Source organism: Pseudorca crassidens, chromosome 4 (genome assembly GCF_039906515.1).
Source record: "Pseudorca crassidens isolate mPseCra1 chromosome 4, mPseCra1.hap1, whole genome shotgun sequence".
In the NCBI taxonomy this organism is placed as follows: domain Eukaryota; kingdom Metazoa; phylum Chordata; class Mammalia; order Artiodactyla; family Delphinidae; genus Pseudorca; species Pseudorca crassidens.
In genome coordinates this window covers 37,566,062-37,584,996 of record NC_090299.1, presented here as the reverse complement: position 1 = coordinate 37,584,996, position 18,935 = coordinate 37,566,062, and the positions used below count along the sequence as shown (strand labels likewise).

Sequence of the window (18,935 nt, the reverse complement as noted above, 5' to 3'; positions counted from 1 at the left end):
TGGTGAATTTGAAGGGTTATGCAGTGAGCAGGCGAGAGTAGTAATTACTCCAACTGGGCTTCGTGTTCCCTGTGGGGAGACAAAGGAGGCTAATTTGACCTCCAGGCAAGGACGACTAGGCAGATGCTGGTGCGGTTTAGTCCAGCAGTTCATAAAAGGTCTTATGGAAGGGAAATCTTTTCTAAGGCACACCCAGGTTCCATGGGGCTAGTTGTGACCCTGGGTGTCCAGCTCCAAAGTTTTTGCCCTTCCATTCAGCCTCACCAAGAGCCATGGTACCCAAAACTCATGAGTTCAAATCCTGCCTTGACCAGGGTCAGGGATGAATGAGCTCAAGCTACCAAATGCATAGGCTCTTCCCTGATCAGGTTGCCACAGGTGGGAACAGATGAGAAAGAGATTATCCTGGTAACTTGAGCGCCAAGGGCATCGGTTCCCACAGTAGGGAACCACATGGGAAAACAAATCCATGTCGGGTTTCCTGACGAGCAGGGAGTCATCCCTGGGGAGCGAGTCGGGTGATGTTTACAGCTAATGGCATTGAGTTACTCCACCTCTGGGATCTACCTGCCCAGGAGACCACACAGCAGTAGCCTTGACACCCTCGTCCCAGCAATGGTGGATGAATATTGCAAGTTCACCTTCTCTGATGACTCTGAGTTCATCTTCCTTAGGTTGACTTTCTTTTCTCTTTCTTTCAAATGTTTTTATTATGAAATATCTTGTGCATATCAAAAAGCACAGACGAAACTATAATGAATACTTTTATACCGATCACTTTGTCTAAGACATCAAACATTTCAGGCACTGCATGCACTCAGCCGTTTGTCTCCACTGCAGACCTCCCTCCCAGCCCACAGGTAACCACCACACTGAACTTGGGATGCATCCTATCTTCATGTGTGTTTATAATTTTACTGTGTATCCCCTAAATATCAGGAATTGTTTTGTCTGTTTTGAAACATTATATTAAGGGTATCATACTAATTATACCTTCATGCTGCTTCATTCTTAATTCAGCATTGTATTGAGGGATTACCCAGGTTGATACATGTTTTTCTGGCCCATTCATTTTTTTCACTCCTGTGAAAAAATATTCCATTGTAGGAATAGTCCATAATTTACCTATTCATACTCCTAACTGATGGACATTTAGGCTGTTTTCAGTTTTTCCCAATGACAAGCACTATTGCTATAGACATTTCTGAACACATCTCCTATGTGTGATGAACACATGTGAGTGAGGGTACCTCTGGGGCACACACACACCAAGTGGTATTGCTAGGTCTTAAGGAATATGCACCTGTAGCCCTAGTCAATATTGCCAATTGTTCTTCCACGTGGCTTTATCAATATACTCTCCTACCACCCGTGTATGTGAATTCCCTTTCTTTCACATCTTGCCAACCAACCCTTGCCAATCTGATGAATGGGAAATAATATCTCATTGTTATTTTAATTTGCATTGCTCTTATTCTAGCCCTGAGATCTGGACACTTGTTAATTGCACACTCTGGTTCCTTTTCTGTGAATTGCATTAAGGTAATAAATTTTCCTTGGTGCCTCAACTGGTGAGTCGGGATGCTTAACTACTTGTGGGTAGAAGCTGCCTGGCTGGAATAGCCACCCCTGAGGCTGTGGGCTCTTCTTGTTCAGGGACATCTTTAAGATCCCTCCTCAAAAGCCCTGAGCCCAGCAAGGCTATGCTGACTTTTCTGAGCTCTGATGGTGCCCCATGCCCACCCCAAAACCACCACACCTGGACCAGTTGTTCCCAGCATTACTGTGATTCCCTATATCTCTTTGGCAGGGCCTAAAACCCACAGGCTGAGGCCCTAGGGCTGTACTGATGTGCTTAGAACAGGGGGAAATTAATAATGACCTAAATGGGATCTTTGGGAGAAATTGGCATTCACGTGTAGTAATCTCACACAGTGTCGTTTACCAATGTGCGCAAAAGCTCAGCAGAAGATGCTTGCCATGGTGTCATTTATAATAGCAAACAAACAAAGAAGCAAACCACTTAAATGTCTCTAAATGTCCAACATCAGGGTTTCACTACATGAGGAATGGTACCTCCCTCCAGGGAATGTACTTTGAAGCCGTGCAAAGTCACATTGCAGAAGAGAACACAATGTCGAGGAATGTCCTTCAGGAGTCTTAACTTGAGATGCGTGGACTCCTGAGATGCTTCTGGAAGGGAGATGCTTATTTAAGCATCCAGGACCCCACTGTAGACCAACGGAAGCTGACCTTCTAGCTGGGAAGGCAGGAATCCTAACAGGCTCCCTCAATGATTCTAATGCATTCAGAAGTGTGAGAATCGATGCCGGGGGACCCTAAAATAGTTACAAAGCTTGCTGGTGTATTAAGATTTCAAAAGCAAGTTACATGCAAATACGATATATATAAAAGCAATCCCGTTTGGGCCTGTGTGAGTGTGTGTGTGTCTGTGTGTGTACTAATAGGTACCAAAAATTAACAGCAGTAACCTCTAGATGGTAATTTCTCAACCTAGGCACTGTTAACATTTGGATCAGAATAATTTTTTGTGGTGGAAACAGTCCCGTCCTGTGTACTGGAGGATGTTTAACAGCTTCCCTGGCCTCTACCCATTAGATGCCAGTAACGCCCCCTAGCGGTAACAAAAATATCTCCAGACATTGTCGAAAGTCCCCTGGAAGACAAGATCACCCACGGTTGAGAACCACTGCCCTAGATGGAAAGTATGATAGATAATGTTTTACTTTGCTTTTAGTCTATCTGCACATTTCCTACTTTTTCCAAAAATGAATATAAAGTATTTCAGTTATTTAAAAATTTTGGTGTTTCTTATGTCCCTCTGTGTTGTCAAAAAAAAAAAAAAAAATATATATATATATATATATATATATATACACTCAGATGAAAAGATGTTCACATTAGTACTTACAGTAAGTTAACTAATTTTATTATGTTTTTTTTTGTTGTTTTTTTTTTTTTTTTGCGGTACGCGGGCCTCCCACTGCTGCGGCCTCTCCCATTGCGGAGCACAGGCTCCGGACGCGCAGGCTCAGCGGCCATGGCTCACGGGCCCAGCCGCTCCGCGGCATGTGGGATCCTCCCGGACCGGGGCACGAACCCGCGTCCCCTGCATCGGCAGGCGGACTCTCAACCACTGCGCCACCAGGGAAGCCCTTATTATGATTTTAAAAGAATTAAGAAAAAGCATATACAAAGCCATCCCAAATGTCAATATTTCTTCAGAGGCTTTAAACTATTTATAACCTTTGGATATGGCATCCTGATTTTAAGGATATATCTTTTTTTTTTTTTTCTTTGCGGTACGCGGGCCTCTCACGGTTGTGGCCTCTCCCTTTGAGGAGCACAGGCTCCGGACACGCAGGCTCAGCGGCCATGGCTCACGGGCCCAGCAGCTCCGCGGCACGTGGGATCTTCCGCGTCCCCGGCATCGGCAGGCGGACTCTCAACCACTGCGCCACCAGGGAAGCCCTTAAGGATATATCTTAAGAAGGAATTCTAAATATAGAAAATGTTTTACATATATAGTGGATTTTTGCAGAGTCACTAATAAAAACAAAAAGTTATAAACACTCTAAAACCAACAAGAGGAAACAAAGTTAATTACGGTACTCAATAGAATAGAATATAGTATGAAAATTATATTTACAAAGAGTTTATAACAATGCGGGTGGGAAGGTTTGTGCCATACTGTTGAGGCGAAACTGCATACAAAATTGAATATGTCGCATCATCTCTGGCAGGTATAACAAAACAACAATGAAAAGAATCCTGTGAGTCCAACACAGTTAAAAGAAACACATCAAGATGTTTAAAAACTGACTGTCAAGATCCTTATCTTTAATTTTGCATCTATATGAGATGACGAGTGTTCACGAAGCTTATTGTGATAATCATTTCATGATGTAAGCCAAATCATTAATGTACACCTTAAACTTATACAGTACTATATGTCAATTACATCTCAATTAAACTAGAAGAAAAACATGACTGTCAATTGAACAATGGCATCTTAGGGGATTTTTCTCTCTACTCTTCTGAAATGTCCTAATTTTCTAAAATAAGCATACATATATTTATAGTGAAAGATACTAATGTATTAAAAAAACTTTACAAATGAAAATATACCAAAATTTCAGGTGAGAAATATGTCTTTATATTGATCTATACACAAATTTCCATCCAGACAATAAAAATAACTTTGTTCAAAAAATGAAACGTATTCAGAAAGTACAATATAAACTAAATGTGATTTTAGCTACATTCATCAGCTCTGGGAAAGATAAAATTTAAAGGTGATTAGACTATGCAGATGGTCAGGAAAAGGTTGTATATAGTAACATGATAACAGAAAATATTTTAATGAAAAACAAACTGGATATATTTTTTTCCAACCTGAAATCACATTATTCTAAAACAGAGGATCTCATTTCGAAGGAGATCAAATAATTTAGGTTCAATTAGAATTAACTAACCAAGGGCAGACTTCAGCCATCTCAGATTTTGATCTAACTGGTTTACACTCATCCAGGGTGATGGGCAATTCCAGCTCATGGGAAAAACAATTATCGCAGACAAAAGGCAGCCCTTCTCACATTTGTAAGGCAATATTTGCCCGACCTCGCCTTTCCCAGGTGGCTCCACTGAATTCTCTTGTTAGCTCTCTCCTCAGTCTTTGATGTGGACACAGATTATATCTTACAATAGACCTCAAAGAGGGAGGCAGCTGCGTGCATTCGGTAGAAAATAGAAAAAGGCATGGCCAGGTTGACCACTATTATCCAGGGTTCAAAGCCAAAGACAATTTCCTCCAATCCGTTGTCATACTCGGGGCGGCAGCCAAAGGCGGGAGGGATCCAGAGCTGCAAGAGAAGAGGAAGTGGTCCTAGCAGCCGCCCGGGGGCCCCCCACAAACCCAGGCGCTGACTTGGACTCGGAGACCGAGTCACACCTGTCACAGGGGTAAGCAGCCCCTGCGTGTTTCCCATCTCTATAGAGTCCACTGTGCCAGTCCACTGAGCCCCGATCCTGCATGAATGCTCTTCACACCTACCTGGTTCTCTCCATCCCCACAGCCCTCACCTTGGTCTGGTCCTCCGTCTCCTCTTCCCCGGACTGCTGCAATGCCTCCCATGATCCCCCCGACTACGGTGGGTGCCTTCGATTCTCCCCCCAACCCGCTCCAGCACATCATGTGGCTTCAGAGTGATCTTTATAAAGCACACATCTGACCCTGTCATTCCTCTGCTGACCACTCACCAGGGCTCCAAATGCCTTCAGGAGACAGTCCAAATTCCCTCAGTGATCGGGAACACATCCACGTCTCCACATCTCTCGTCACACCCTTCACTCTGGCCCTCCCGGGCTGTGCACAGCCCCCAAATGTGCCTTTCCCCAGCCTTCAGGGTTTTGCTCCTGCCTCTTCCTCTATCAGGGACTCCCTGTCTTCCTTCTGCTAAGTCCTACCTTCTTCCAAGTCCTGAGACACCTCCCCTTCCAGGAAGTCCTCCTTGATCTAACCAGTCAGGCAGGAACTCCCTGTGTGTTCCCATAGCCCCCAGTGTTTTCCTACAGTGGTGCTCCCTGTTTCCCACACCCGTCTTTACATTTCACCATTGGTACTCAGGGGTCCCAGCCACGTGGGTCTGGGCTGGTGAGTTCTGTGGTCCTTTTTCTGCCTTGTTCTTGGCTTAGAGAGGCAGCCCAGGCCCTGCCCACATCCCCCTGATCGGGAAGAGAAGCACATGCCGTGGAACCAGCCCTGGGTTCCTGCCACTTACAGACTATAATTTAACATCTCCAAGCCACAGTTTCCTCACCTATAAGATGGGAATACTAACACCTGTCTCAGAGGGCTCAGGTGAGAATAAAATGGCAACTAAGTCTGCAAAACATAAAGCAATAACCTATTATTTTTGGTGCTCATGGAACCTACACACTGGTTCCCCCTTCTCAGCCTCCCTGTCCCAGTTCCTCCTCCTCTACCTCCCCCTAAATTGTTGGGCTCCTAGACCTGCTTCCCTCTCACAATGACATTTCTACAACTTTCTCTACCCCTACACTGTGGCAGGCAGCCTCTCGGGTGACCCCCAATGGTCCCACCTCCTGGGAATCTTGTGGAGCCCTGTCCCCTTGAGTTGGACTGAATCTAGTGACTCTCTTCTAACCAACAGAATATGACACAAGTCATGGGATGTCACTTCTGAGATTAGGTTACAAAAGGACTCTGGAGTCCATCTTGCTCACCCCCTCTTGCAAGAGAGGAAGCTGGCTGCCATGTGAGCCAGCCTATGGAGAGGCCCCATGGCCAGGAACTGAGGGGGATCTCAGGCCCGCAGCCAGCAAGGAACTCAAACCCTCAGCCCAACAGCCCACCGGGAACTGAATCCTTCCAACAGCCACATAAGTGAGTTTAGAAACAGACCCCCTTCCCCTCCAAAATCCAGCCATGAAATGACTGCAGCCCCACTGGGCACTTTGACCACAGCCTGTAAGGGACCCTGAGCAGAGCCACCCAGCTAAGTCACACTCAGATTCTTGACCCAGAGAAGCTGTGAAATAAGAAATGTCTGTTTTTTTAAGTTGCCGAGTTTAGGGCTCATTTCTTACGCAGCAATGGGTATCTGATACACGTGGCTTTCATTAACATCTCCATATAGAACACTCGTGGGCTTATATCTCTAGCCCACTGTGTTCTCTGTGTTCTGGGTCCTTAAGCATCATCCTCCCACGCCAGCTGGTTCTTCCCGCCCTCCTTAGCTGGTTCCTCCTCCTTTGCTCAGTCTCTTAACGTTGGCTGGTCCCAGGGCTCATTCATTCCTGGGTCCTCTTCTCTACCCTAGACCCATGACCCCTGATGATCTCACCCAGTCCTGGTTGTAAATACCAGCTATGGGCCTACGACTTCCCAATCTAAATCACCATCCTGGTCCACCCTTGAGAATTGCAGGCTCTTATATCCCACCGGCTACTTGGTTGTCTAAAATGCATCTCAAACTCAACATTACATTCCCATTTCTCCCCGTCTCCTCAGCAACATCTTCCTCCCAGAGGCTCAATCAAATTTTCAGGCATCATCTTCATCTTCTCACTCATTCTCATAACAATCGGCCTGCCACCCAATCCATCAATTCTCAATCCACCCGTTTCTCTCCACTCTACCTGCCAGGCCACCACCCCCATCTCTCACCTGGACCATTGCAGTGGCCCCTGCTTAAGCTCTCAGCCTACAGTCTATTCACCACTCATTGCCAGATTAATTATTTATGTAAGATGGGGTCCCTTTCCTGGTTAAACACCCAAGGGCTTCACAGCACATCTAAAATAAAATCTACCTGCTACATGGGATGGCAGAGCTCTCTGTTAGATGGCCCCTTACCACCCCCAAGCCCAGCTCCCCAGATTGTCCCCCCCCCCACCCCAGTCACATGACCTTCCTCCTCTTCTCAAAGGAGAAAAGCTCCTCCCACCCAGGGTTTTGCACAGGCTGGTTCCTCTGCCTGGAGCACCCATGGCTCCTTCTGCCATCCAGCTCTGGTCTCTAATCCCACCGCCTGAGAAAGCCCTTCCCACCAACTTGGCCATGTGATCTACCATGGCCATCCAATCACCACCTCATGCCCATCTTTTCTTACTTCCCTGCAGGGCACGCAGCACTATAGGCATTTCTGCTGTTTGATTTTTTGTTGCTAGTCCTGCCGTCTGGTTTATAGGCCCCATAGGAGGAAGACCAGAGCTCTGGGGCATGTTGCACCCTCATCACTCACAGCACTGCTGGCCCTCAGTGGGCACACAGAGGATATATTATCAAGAAGACAGGGAAAATTAGAAGAAAAGGAAGAGACCTTCAAGATGGCAGAAGAGTAAGACGTGGAGATCACCTTCCTCCCCATAAATACATCAAAAACATAGCTGCATGTGGAACAACTCCTACAGAACAACTACTGAATGCTGACAGAAGACCTCAGACTTCCCCAAAGGCAAGAAACTCCCCACGTACCTGGTAGGGCAAAAGAAAAAACAGAGACAAAAGAATAGGGGTGGGATCTGCCCCTCTGGGAGGGAGCTGTGAAGGAGGCAAGGTTTCCACACACTAGGAAGCCCCTTGGCGGAGACTGCGGGAAGCGGAGTGGGGAGCTTCAGAGCCACGGAGGAGAGCGCAGCAACAGGGGTGCAGAGGGCAGAGTGGAGAGATTCCCGCACAGAGGATCGGTGCCGACCAGCACTCACCAGCCCGACAGGCTTGTCTGCTCACCCGCCGGAGCGGGCGGGGGCTGGGAGCTGAGGCTCGGGCTTCGAAGGTCAGACCCCAGGGAAAGGACTGGGGTTGGCGGCGTGAACACAGCCTGAAGGGGCTAGTGCGCCAGAGCTAGCTGGAAGGGAGTCCAGGAAAAAGTCTGGACCTGCCGGAGAGGCAAGAGACCATTGTTTCAGGGTGCACAAGGAGAGGGGATTCCTCCCCTGTCTGCACACATGGGGCAGAGCACCACCTAAATGAGCTCCAGATACAGGCGCAATCCGCGGCTAACAGCTCAGACACCAGAGACAGGCATGAACCACTAACGCTGCTGCTGCTGCCACCAAGAAGCCTGTGTGTAAGCACAGGTCACTACCCACCCACCCTGGGAGCCTGTGCAGCCCGCCACGGCCAGGGTCCCATGATCCAGGGACAAGTTCCCCGGGAGAACACATGGCACAGCTCAGGCTATTGTAACATCACACCAGTCTCTGCTGCCTCAGGTTCGCCCCACATCCCAATTATGACTACCGTACCCCTGCCTCCCCCTGTCTGGGCGGGTAACAGACTCCTGAGGGCAGCCTACACACAGAGGCAGGGCCTAAACCAAAGCTGAACCCCAGGAGCTGTGCTAATAAAGAAGAGAAAGGAAAATTTCTCCATGCAGCCCCAGAGCAGCAAATTAAATCCCCACAATCAACTTGATAAACCCTGCATCTGAAGAATACCTGAATAGACAACGAGTGTTCCCAAAATTGAGGCAGTGGATTTTGGGAGCAACTGTAGACTTGGAGTTTGCTTTCTACATCTAATTTGTTTCTGGTTTTACGTTTATCTTAGTTTAGTATTTAGTACTTATTATCATTGGTGGATTTGTTTATTGGTTTGGTTGCTCTCTTCCTTTTTTTTTAATATATTGGTTTGGTTGCTCTCTTCTTTTTTTTTAATATATATATATTTTTTCCTTTTTCTCTTTTTGTGAGTGTGTATGCTTCTTCGTGTGATTTTGTCTGTACAGGTTTGCGTTTACCATTTGTCCGAGGGTTCTGTCTGTTCATTTTTTGTTTGTTTTTGTTTTTTTTCTCTCTTCCTTTTCTTCTGAGCCATGTGACTGGCAGGGTCTTGGTGCTCAGGCCAGGTGTCAGGCCTGAGCCTCTGAGGTGGGAGGACCTAGTCCAGCACATTGGACCACCAGAAACCTCCCAGCCCCACGTAATATCAATTGGCAAGAGCTCTCCCAGAGATCTCCATCTCAACACTAAGACCCAGCTCCACCCAACGGCCAGCAAATTCCAGTGCTGGACACCCCATGCCAAACAACTAGGAAGACAGGAACACAGCCCCACTCATTAGCAGAGAGGCTGCCTAAAATCATATTAAGTTCAAAGACACTCCAAAACACAGCACTGGACATGGCCCTCCCCACCAGAAGGACAAGATACAGTCCCACCCACCAGAACACAGGCACCAGTCCCCCCCACCAGGAAGCCTACACAGCCACTGAACCAACCTCACCCACTGGGGGGAGACACCAAAAATAATGGGAACTAAGAACCTGAGGCCTGCGAAAAGGAGACCCCAAGCACAGTAAGTTAAACAAAATGAGAAAACAGAGAAATAGGCAGCAGATGAAGGAGCAAGGTAAAAACCCAGCAGACCTAACAAATGAAGAGGAAATAGGCAGTCTACCTGAAAAGGAATTCAGAGTAATGATAGTAAAGATGATCCAAAATCTTGGAAATAGAAAGGAGAAAATACAAGAAACGTTTAACAAGGACCTAGAAGAACTAAAGAGCAAACAAACAGTGATGAACAACACAATAAATGAAATTAAAAATACTCTAGAAGGAATCAACAGCAGAATAACGGAGGCAGAAAAATGGATAAGTGGCCTGGAAGATAAAATAGTGGAAATAACTACTGCAGAGCAGAATAAATAAAAAAGAATGAAAAGAATTGAGGACAGTCTCAGAGACCTCTGGGACAACATTAAACGCACCAACATTCGAATTATAGGGGTCCCAGAAGAAGAAGAGAAAGAAGAAAGGGACTGAGAAAATATTTGAAGAGATTAGAGTTGAAAATTTCCCTAATATGGGAAAGGAAATAGTCAATCAAGTCCAGGAAGCACAGAGAGTCCCATACCGGATAAATCCAAGGAGAAACATGCCAAGACACATATTAATCAAACTATCAAAAATTAACTTCAAAGAAAAAATATTAAAAGCAGCAAGGGGAAAGTGACAAATAACATAAGAGGGAAACCCAATAAGGTTAACAGCTGATCTTTAAGCAGAAACTCTGCAAGCCAGAAGAGAGTGGCAGGACATATTTAAAGTGATGAAAGGGAACAACCTACAACCAAGATTACTCTACCCAGCAAGGATCTCATTCAGATTCGATGGAGAAATTAAAACTTTTACAGACAAGCAAAAGTTAAGAGAATTCAGCACCATCAAACCAGCTTTATCACAAATTCTAAAGGAACTTCTCTAGGCAGGAAACACAAGAGAAGGAAAAGACCTACAATAACAAACCCAAAACAATTAGGAAAATGGTAATAGGAACATACATATCAATAATTACCTTAAATGTAAATGGATTAAATGCTCCGACCAAAAGACATACACTGGCTGAATGGATACAAAAACAAGACCTGTATATATGCTGTCTACAAGAGACCCACTTCAGACCTAGGGACACGTACAGACTGAAAGTGAGGGGATGGAAAAAGATATTCCATGCAAATGGAAATCAAAAGAAAGCTGGAGTAGCTATACTCATATCAGACAAAATAGACCTTAAAATAAAGACTATTACAAGAGACAAAGAAGGACACTACATAATGATCAAGGGATCAATCCAAGAAGAAGACATAACAATTGTAAATATTTTTGCACTCAACATAGGTGCACCTCAATACATAAGGCAAATGCTAACAGCCATAAACAGGGAAATCGACAGTAACACAATCATAGTAGGGGACTTTAACACCCCACTTTCACCAATGGACAGATCATCCAAAATGAAAATAAATAAGGAAACACAAGCTTTAAAAGACATATTAGACCAGACAGACTTAATTGATATTTATAGGACATTCCATCCAAAAACAACAGAATACACATTCTTCTCAAGTGCTCATGGGACATTCTCCAGGATAGATCATATCTTGGGTCACAAATCAAGCCTTGGTATAAATTTAAGAAAACTGAAATTGTATCAAGTACCTTTTCCAACCACAACGTATGAGACTAGATATCAAATACAGGAAAAAAAAAACTGTAAAAAAAACAAACACATGGAGGCTAACCATTACACTCCTAAATAACCAAGAGATCACTGAAGAAATCAAAGAGGAAATCAAAAAATACCTAGAAACAAATGACAATGAAAACACGATGACCAAAACCTATGGGATGCAGCAAAGGCAGTTCTAAGAGGGAAGTTTATAGCAATACAATCCTACCTCAAGAAACAAGAAAAATCTCAAATAAACAACCTAACCTTACACCTAAAACAATTAGAGAAAGAAGGACAAAGAAAACTCCAAAGTTAGCAGAAGGAAAGAAATCATAAAGATCAGCTCGGAAATAAATGAAAAAGAAATGAAGGAAATAATAGCAAAGATCAATAAAATTAAAAGCTGGGTCTTTGAAGATAAACAAAATTGATAAACCATTAGCCATAATCATCAAGGAAAAAAAAGGGAGAGGACTCAAATCAGCAGAATTAGAAATGAAAAAGGAGAAGTAACAACTGATACTGCAGAAATACAAAGGATCATGAGAGACAACTACAAGCAACTATACGCCAATAAAATGGACAACCTGGAAGAAATGGACAAATTCTTAGAAAAGTGCAAACTTCCAAGATTAAACCAGGAAGAAATAGAAAATATGAACAGACCAATCATAAGCACTGAAATTGAAACTGTGATTAAAAATCTTCCAACAAACCAAAGCCCTGAACCAGATGGCTTCACAGGTGAATTCTATCAAACATTTAGAGAAGAGCTAACTCCTATCCTTCTCAAACTCTTCCAAAGTATAGCAGAGGGAGGAACACTCCCAAACTCATTCTATGAGGCCACCATCACGCTGATACCAAAACCAGACAATGATATCACAAAAAAGAAAACTACAAAAAAGAAAGCCATTATCACCGATGAACATACATGAAAAAATCCTCAACAAAATACTAGCAAACAGAAACCAACAACACATTAAAAAGATCATAGACCATGATCAAGTGGGGTTTATCCCAGGAATGCAAGGATTCTTCAATACACACAAATCAATGTGATACACTATATTAACAAACTGAAGGCTAAAAACCATATGATCATCTCAATAGATGCAGAAAAAGCTTTCAAGAAAATTCAACACCCATTTATGAAAAAAACTCTCCAGGGCTTCCCTGGTGGCACAGTGGTTGAGAGTCCGCCTGCCAATGCAGGGGACACGGGTTCGTGCCCTGGGCTGGGAGGATCCCACATGCCGTGGAGTGGCTGTGCCCATGAGCCATGGCTGCTGGGCCTGCGTGTCCAGAGCCTGTGCTCTGCAACGGGAGGGGCCGCGTCAGTGAGAAGCCCGCGTACCACAAAAAAAAAAAAAAAAAAAAAAACTCTCCAGAAAGTAGGCATAGAGGGAACTTACCTCAACATAATGAAGGCCATATATGACAAACCCACAGCCAACATCGTTCTCAATGGTGAAAAACTGAAACCATTTCCTCTAAAATCAGGAACAAGACAAGGATGCCCACTCTCACCACTATTATTCAACATAGTTTTGAAAGTTTTAGCCACAGCACTCAGAGAAGAAAAAGAAATAAAAGCAATCCAAATCACAAAAGAAGAAGTAAAGCTGTCACTGTTTGCAGATGACATGATACTATACATAGAGAATCCTAAAGATGCTACCAGAAAACTACTAGAGCTAATCAATGAATTTGGTAAAGTAGCAGGATACAAAATTAATGCACAGAAATCTCTTGCATTCCTATACACTAATGATGAAAAATCTGAAAGATAAATTAAGGAAACCCTCCCATTTACCATTGCAACAAAAATAATAAAATACCTAGGAATAAACCTACCTAAGGAGACAAAAGACCTGTATGTAGGTAAGACACTGATGAAAGCAATTAAAGGTGATACAACCAGATGGAGAGATATACCATGTTCTTGGATTTAAAGAATCAACATTGTGGAAATGACTATACTACCCAAAGCAATCTACAGATTCAGTGCAATCCCTATCAAGCTACCAATGGCATTTTTCACAGAACTAGAATAAAAAATTTTAAAGTTTGTATGGAAATACAAAAGACCCCGAATAGCCAAAGCAATCCTGAGACAGAAAAACGGAGCCGGAGGAATCAGGCTCCCTGACTTCAGACTATACTACAAACCTACAGTAATCAAGACAGTATGGTACTGGCACAAAAACAGAAATATAGATCAATGGAACAGGATAGAAAGCTCAGAGATAAACCCACACAAATATGGTCACCTTATCTCTGACAAAGGAGGCAAGAATATACAATAGAGAAAAGACAGTCTCTTCAATAAGTGGTGCTGGGATAACTGGACAGCTACATGTAAAAGAATGAAATTAGAACACTACCTAACACCACACACAAAAATAAACTCAAAATGGATTAAAGACCTAAATGTAAGGCCAGACACTATAAAACTCTTAGAGGAAAATATAGGCAGAACACTCTATGACATAAATCACAGCAAGATTCTTTCTGACCCACCTCCTAGAGAAATGGAAATAAAAACAAAAATAAACAAATGGGACCTAATGAAACTTAAAAGCTTTTGCACAGCAAAGGAAACCATAAACAAGACAAAAAGACAACCCTCAGAATGGGAGAAAATAGTTGCAAATGAAGCAACTGACAAAGGATTAATCTCCAAAATATACAAGCAGCTCATGCAGCTCAATATCAAAAAAACAAACAACCCAATACAAAAATGGGTGGAACACCTAAATAGACATTTCTCCAAAGAAGATATACAGATTGCCAACAAACACATGAAAGGATGCTCAACATCACTAATCATTAGAGAAATGCAAATCAAAACCACAGTGAGGTATCACCTCACACCAGTCAGGATGCCCATCATCAAAAAATCTACAAACAATAAATGCTGGAGAAGGTGTGGAGAAAACAGAACCCTCTTGCACTGTTGGTGGGAATGTTGATACAGCCACTATGGAGAACAGTATGGAGGTTCCTTAAAAAACTAAAAATAGAACTACCTTATGACACAGCAATCCCACTACTGGGCATACACCCTGAGAATACCATAATTCAAAAAGAGTCATGTACCACAATGTTCATTGCAGCTCTATTTACAATAGCCAGGACATGGAAGCAACCTAAGTGTCCATCGACAGATGAATGGATAAAGAAGATGTGGCACATGTATACAATGGAATATTACTCAGCCATAAAAAGAAACGAAATTGAGTTATTTGTAGTGAGGTGGATGGACCTAGAGTCTGTCATACAGAGTGAAGTAAGTCAGAAAGAGAAAAACAAATATCATATGCTAACACATATGTATGGAATCTAAAAAAAAAAGAAATGGCTCTGATGAACCTAAGGGCAGGACAGGAATAAAGACACAGACATAGAGAATGGACTTGAGGACACGGGGAGGTGAAAGGGTAAGCTGGGATGAAGTGAAAGAGTAGCATTGGCATATATATACTACCAAATGTAAAACAGATAGCTAGTGGGAAGTAGCTGCATAGCACAGGGAGATCAGCTCGGTGCTTTGTGACCGCCTAGAGGGGTGGGATAGGGATGGTGGGAGGGAGACACAAGAGTGAGGAGATACGGGGATATATGTATATGTATAGCTGATTCACTTTGTTATGCAGCAGAAACTAACACAACATTGTAAAGCAAATTATACTCCATTAAATATGTTAAAAAGAAAAAAAAAAGAAAGAAAATGAGAATAAAAGAAGAAGAGTTTATGGACTTCTTTCCTGAAATCCAGATCTTTCCATCTGCTGTGAAGTTGGCTATAATTCTTGCTACTCATCCCCTTGAAAGGCAACCTATGCCCCCTTCCCTTGAATCTGGGTGGACGCTATCACTGCTGGACCCATAAAATATGGCAGAAATGGTGCCGTGCAATGTCCACGCCCAGACCTTAAGAGACTGGCACTTCCAGTCCTTTGGAAGCCTGGCTCTGGGTCCTAAGCCATCACCTAAGAAGTCCACCTCCCCTGAGACCGCCGTGCTGGAGAGTCCCCATGAATACATTGCAGCCAGAGTCCCCACTGAGTCCAGCCTTTCAGCCTCCCCAACCCAAGGCACCAGATCGTGGACTTTCCAACCCACGCAGCCCATCCAGTAGCTTCAGTCAGTTTCATCAGGAACAGAATTGTCCAGCCAAGCCCTGCCAGAATTCCTAACCCACAAGTTCCTGAGACATAGTAAAATGGTGGTTGTTTTTGTCATGCATTTGGGGTCACTGGTTACACAGCAATAGAAAACCAAAATATCTGCCTGTTGGTTATGTCCACTTGGATGTCCTTACCACTGAATGTGTCCAGTACTAAACTCACGTGCTTCCTTCCCCTGAGCCCCTCCCAAGCCTGCTCCCCCTCCAGAGACCCCAATCTCCATAAGTAGCATCACCATGTGTCAGGAACTCAAGGCAGAACCTGGGAGCCGCTCTTGGCATCCCTCTCCCTCCGCAGCCTACAACATGGATGAACCTGAAGGTCCTTGCACCACGTGAGATAAATCCCGTATGATTCCACTTATATGAGATACCCAGAGTCAAACTCATAGAGAAAGAGAGTAGAACGGTGGTTGCCAGGGGATGGGGGTGGAGAGAATGGAGAGTTGTTTCATGAGTACAAAATTTCAGTTTTGCAAAGTGAAAAAGTTTTAGAGGTGGGTGGCGGTGATGGTAGCACAATCATGTGAATGCACTAAATGCTACAGAATCGTACACTGGAAAATGGTTAAAATGGTAAATTTTAGGTTATGTGTTCGTTACCACCATTAAAATTTAATTTAATTTAAAAGAATAAAAACACGAATCAGATCTTGTCACTCAGAGCATAAAACCCTTAGATGGTTTTCTGTTGCATTTAGGATTAAGTCCTGGCTTGTGGCCATGGCTTACCAGGCCACGCCTCTCTCTTCTTGCTCTCCGAGTTCTAGCCACATGGGTTTCCTTCCAGTTCTTGAGCGCATCCAGAAAGCCCTACCTTGCTCTGCATCCGTGCCTTCCCCGTACCTGCTGCTTCGCCCAGACTGCCCCGTTCCACCAAGAGGAGGCCTCCCCTGAACCCCAGTGTTCCCACAGCACCCAAAGTCTTCCATCATCACACCCACCACCCTTTACTGTCCACCCCACAGCTGCCAATTGCCCCACGTGGTCGTGCACACCAGCACCTCCAGCCACTGCCTCTGCGCCAGCTCCTGGTCCCGGACAGAAACAGTTCCTGCCTCTGCCAGATGCCTTTGGCACAACATGGGATGAAGTGCAGGGTTTCACAGTGCTGCCCGTGGAGTTGGCTCAGGTCATCCTAAGACATCAGCCTGCAATGACTTCCGTCCTCTGGCTCACTCCCCAGGGAACGGAGGCAGTGCCTGGGGCCATCAGGGGCAGAGCACAGAGATGAAGAGATAAAACCTGTCATTCTCCTGGTCCAGAGCCCTGGACCTGGCCTTCGGGTCCCAAGAGACCATCAGTTGCCACTCGATTCTAGTATAGCAGTGCTATTCTCGGTCAGGCTGGTCCAAAAAAGCAAGCCAAGTATACAACCTGGTGATCAAGCAAAAACCAACACAGGGAAAGTGGTCTTTCTGAACTCACTGAAAAGAGAGATCTTCATACTTTGGGGTGCATAAAATAAAATACGCTTTAGGGGCTTTCTAGAACCAACTCTGACTTTATAAGAATCTAAGCTGATACACCCCTCTCTGGAATGTAAGCCTTATATAAAATGCAGCCCCATTGTAGTTATTAATATCTCTCTCTCTTGTTTTCCTGTTTTAAGTCCTTTGTTCACTGCTGTACCCACATAGTTCCTGACACAGAGCAGGTGCCCCATAAATGTCTATAAGATGAAAGAAGAGGGCGCACCTGGAGCCACACTCTTCTGGGACCCCTTCTCCCTTCACAACTCCCCATAACTGTCTGCCAACCTGGAGGGGGACCAAGGTCCAGGTGACCCAAAGCAAGAATCAGATTCGGTTGGCAGACACATGGCCCTTTCACCTTCAGATGGAACCCCCAATTTTGTGGCCTTAGGGTAATATCAAAAGTTGCAGTCCCTGGACATGCACCAACTGATATTAGGGAGAGGAAGCTAAAAATCAGTAAGCTTCTGGGGAAACAGAGCAGCCCTGATGATACGGAGGCTGGTAGCAGAGAGTTGGCTGCGATGATGGGCGGGCCCCGTGGGCTGGGGCATCGTCACCATTCCACCAGCCACAGTCACTGCCGATGCCTGTGTGCACCAAAGGCTGCTTCTCCCTCCTTTTTACCCAGACCTGCCACCCTTCTATGTACCTCTAGAACAAATCCCAACAACACACAATGCTTTGTATTCCTTTTCCTTCTCACCATCCCCACCAGCACTGCCCTGGTTCAAGTTTCCATCATTTCCTATCTGGGCAGCTGTGTGGGGCTTGTGTTCCGGTTTCCCTGACTTTGATCTTACCTCCCTCCATCCTTCCTGCACGTTGCTGCTAGAAGATCATTCTAAAACACAAATCTGAGAGGGTCCTCTACTGCCCTCAGTGTGAAGACCAGACTCAGCCAGGCTTATGAAGCTCTGCTCAAGCCAGACCCGTCTAACCAGACCCTCCATCCTGCTTCCCGCCCTGCTTCACGTGTATGGAATTCATGACAAGCTGCTCGTGCTACTCAAATAGGCCATGGTGTCCTTTGCCTCTGTGTCTTTGCACAACACGTGCCCTCTGCCCCAAGCCTTTCTTTTTCTTGCCTTGGTAAACTTCCAACAGTTGGTAAACTTCCAACTGTTCCTTGAGGCTGAGGCAGACAATATTGAGTGGCTGATTGTACATCTTTTTCTACCTTGTTACCGTCCATTATAGAGGCTAGAAAGCAAACCATCCACTTCCCCCTCCTCCCTTGCAGTTAGGGGTGGTCACATCAACTGTAGACATTGCCTGGCACCAATCCTTCCCTCTGTCTTCCTGTCTTGAACCCAGATGTGATGGCTGGTGCTGCTGCAGCCATCCTATGACCATGTGCCAACCACATTCAGTAGAAAGGTGAACAGTGTCTGGATCCTTGATGATAGGGTTCAGCGGCCAGGCCAACCCTGAATAGCCAACTTCCAGAATTCTTGTCTTTAAGACTGAAGATATTGCTGATCAAGCTATCTGTTATTTGCAGCCAAAATCACTCCTAATTGAGTCTCTGTCTCACCTCAAGCATCCCCTACTTATTGAAGTCCCTCTTTGACTCCATGCTCCCATTCCACCTTGCAGATAGCCCTGTCCCAGCATTTGCCATATTCACTCTATTATATTTTTTCCTTGTCTCCCTCTCCCACTAATACTGTGATCTTTTTGAGGAAAGAGATTACGTCTTCTTACCTTTAATTCTTAGTTCCCACCCCAGTCCATGGCATACAGATACTCAATCAGCAAATTTGTA

The 18,935-nt window shown here is 44.6% G+C and overlaps 1 protein-coding gene across 1 annotated transcript in view; it reads right to left on the bottom strand.

The window, feature by feature from the left end:
• Positions 1 to 3,287: 3,287 nt before the first annotated feature.
• Positions 3,288 to 18,935, bottom strand: part of OTOP1 (otopetrin 1) — a 43,925-nt gene continuing 28,277 nt past the window's right edge. Inside the window, exon 6 of the mRNA XM_067735512.1 lies at positions 3,288 to 4,883. Within this exon, the coding sequence (XP_067591613.1) occupies positions 4,713 to 4,883 (171 nt within the window). The 3' untranslated portion in view covers positions 3,288 to 4,712. The remainder of the gene's footprint in view (positions 4,884 to 18,935) is intronic.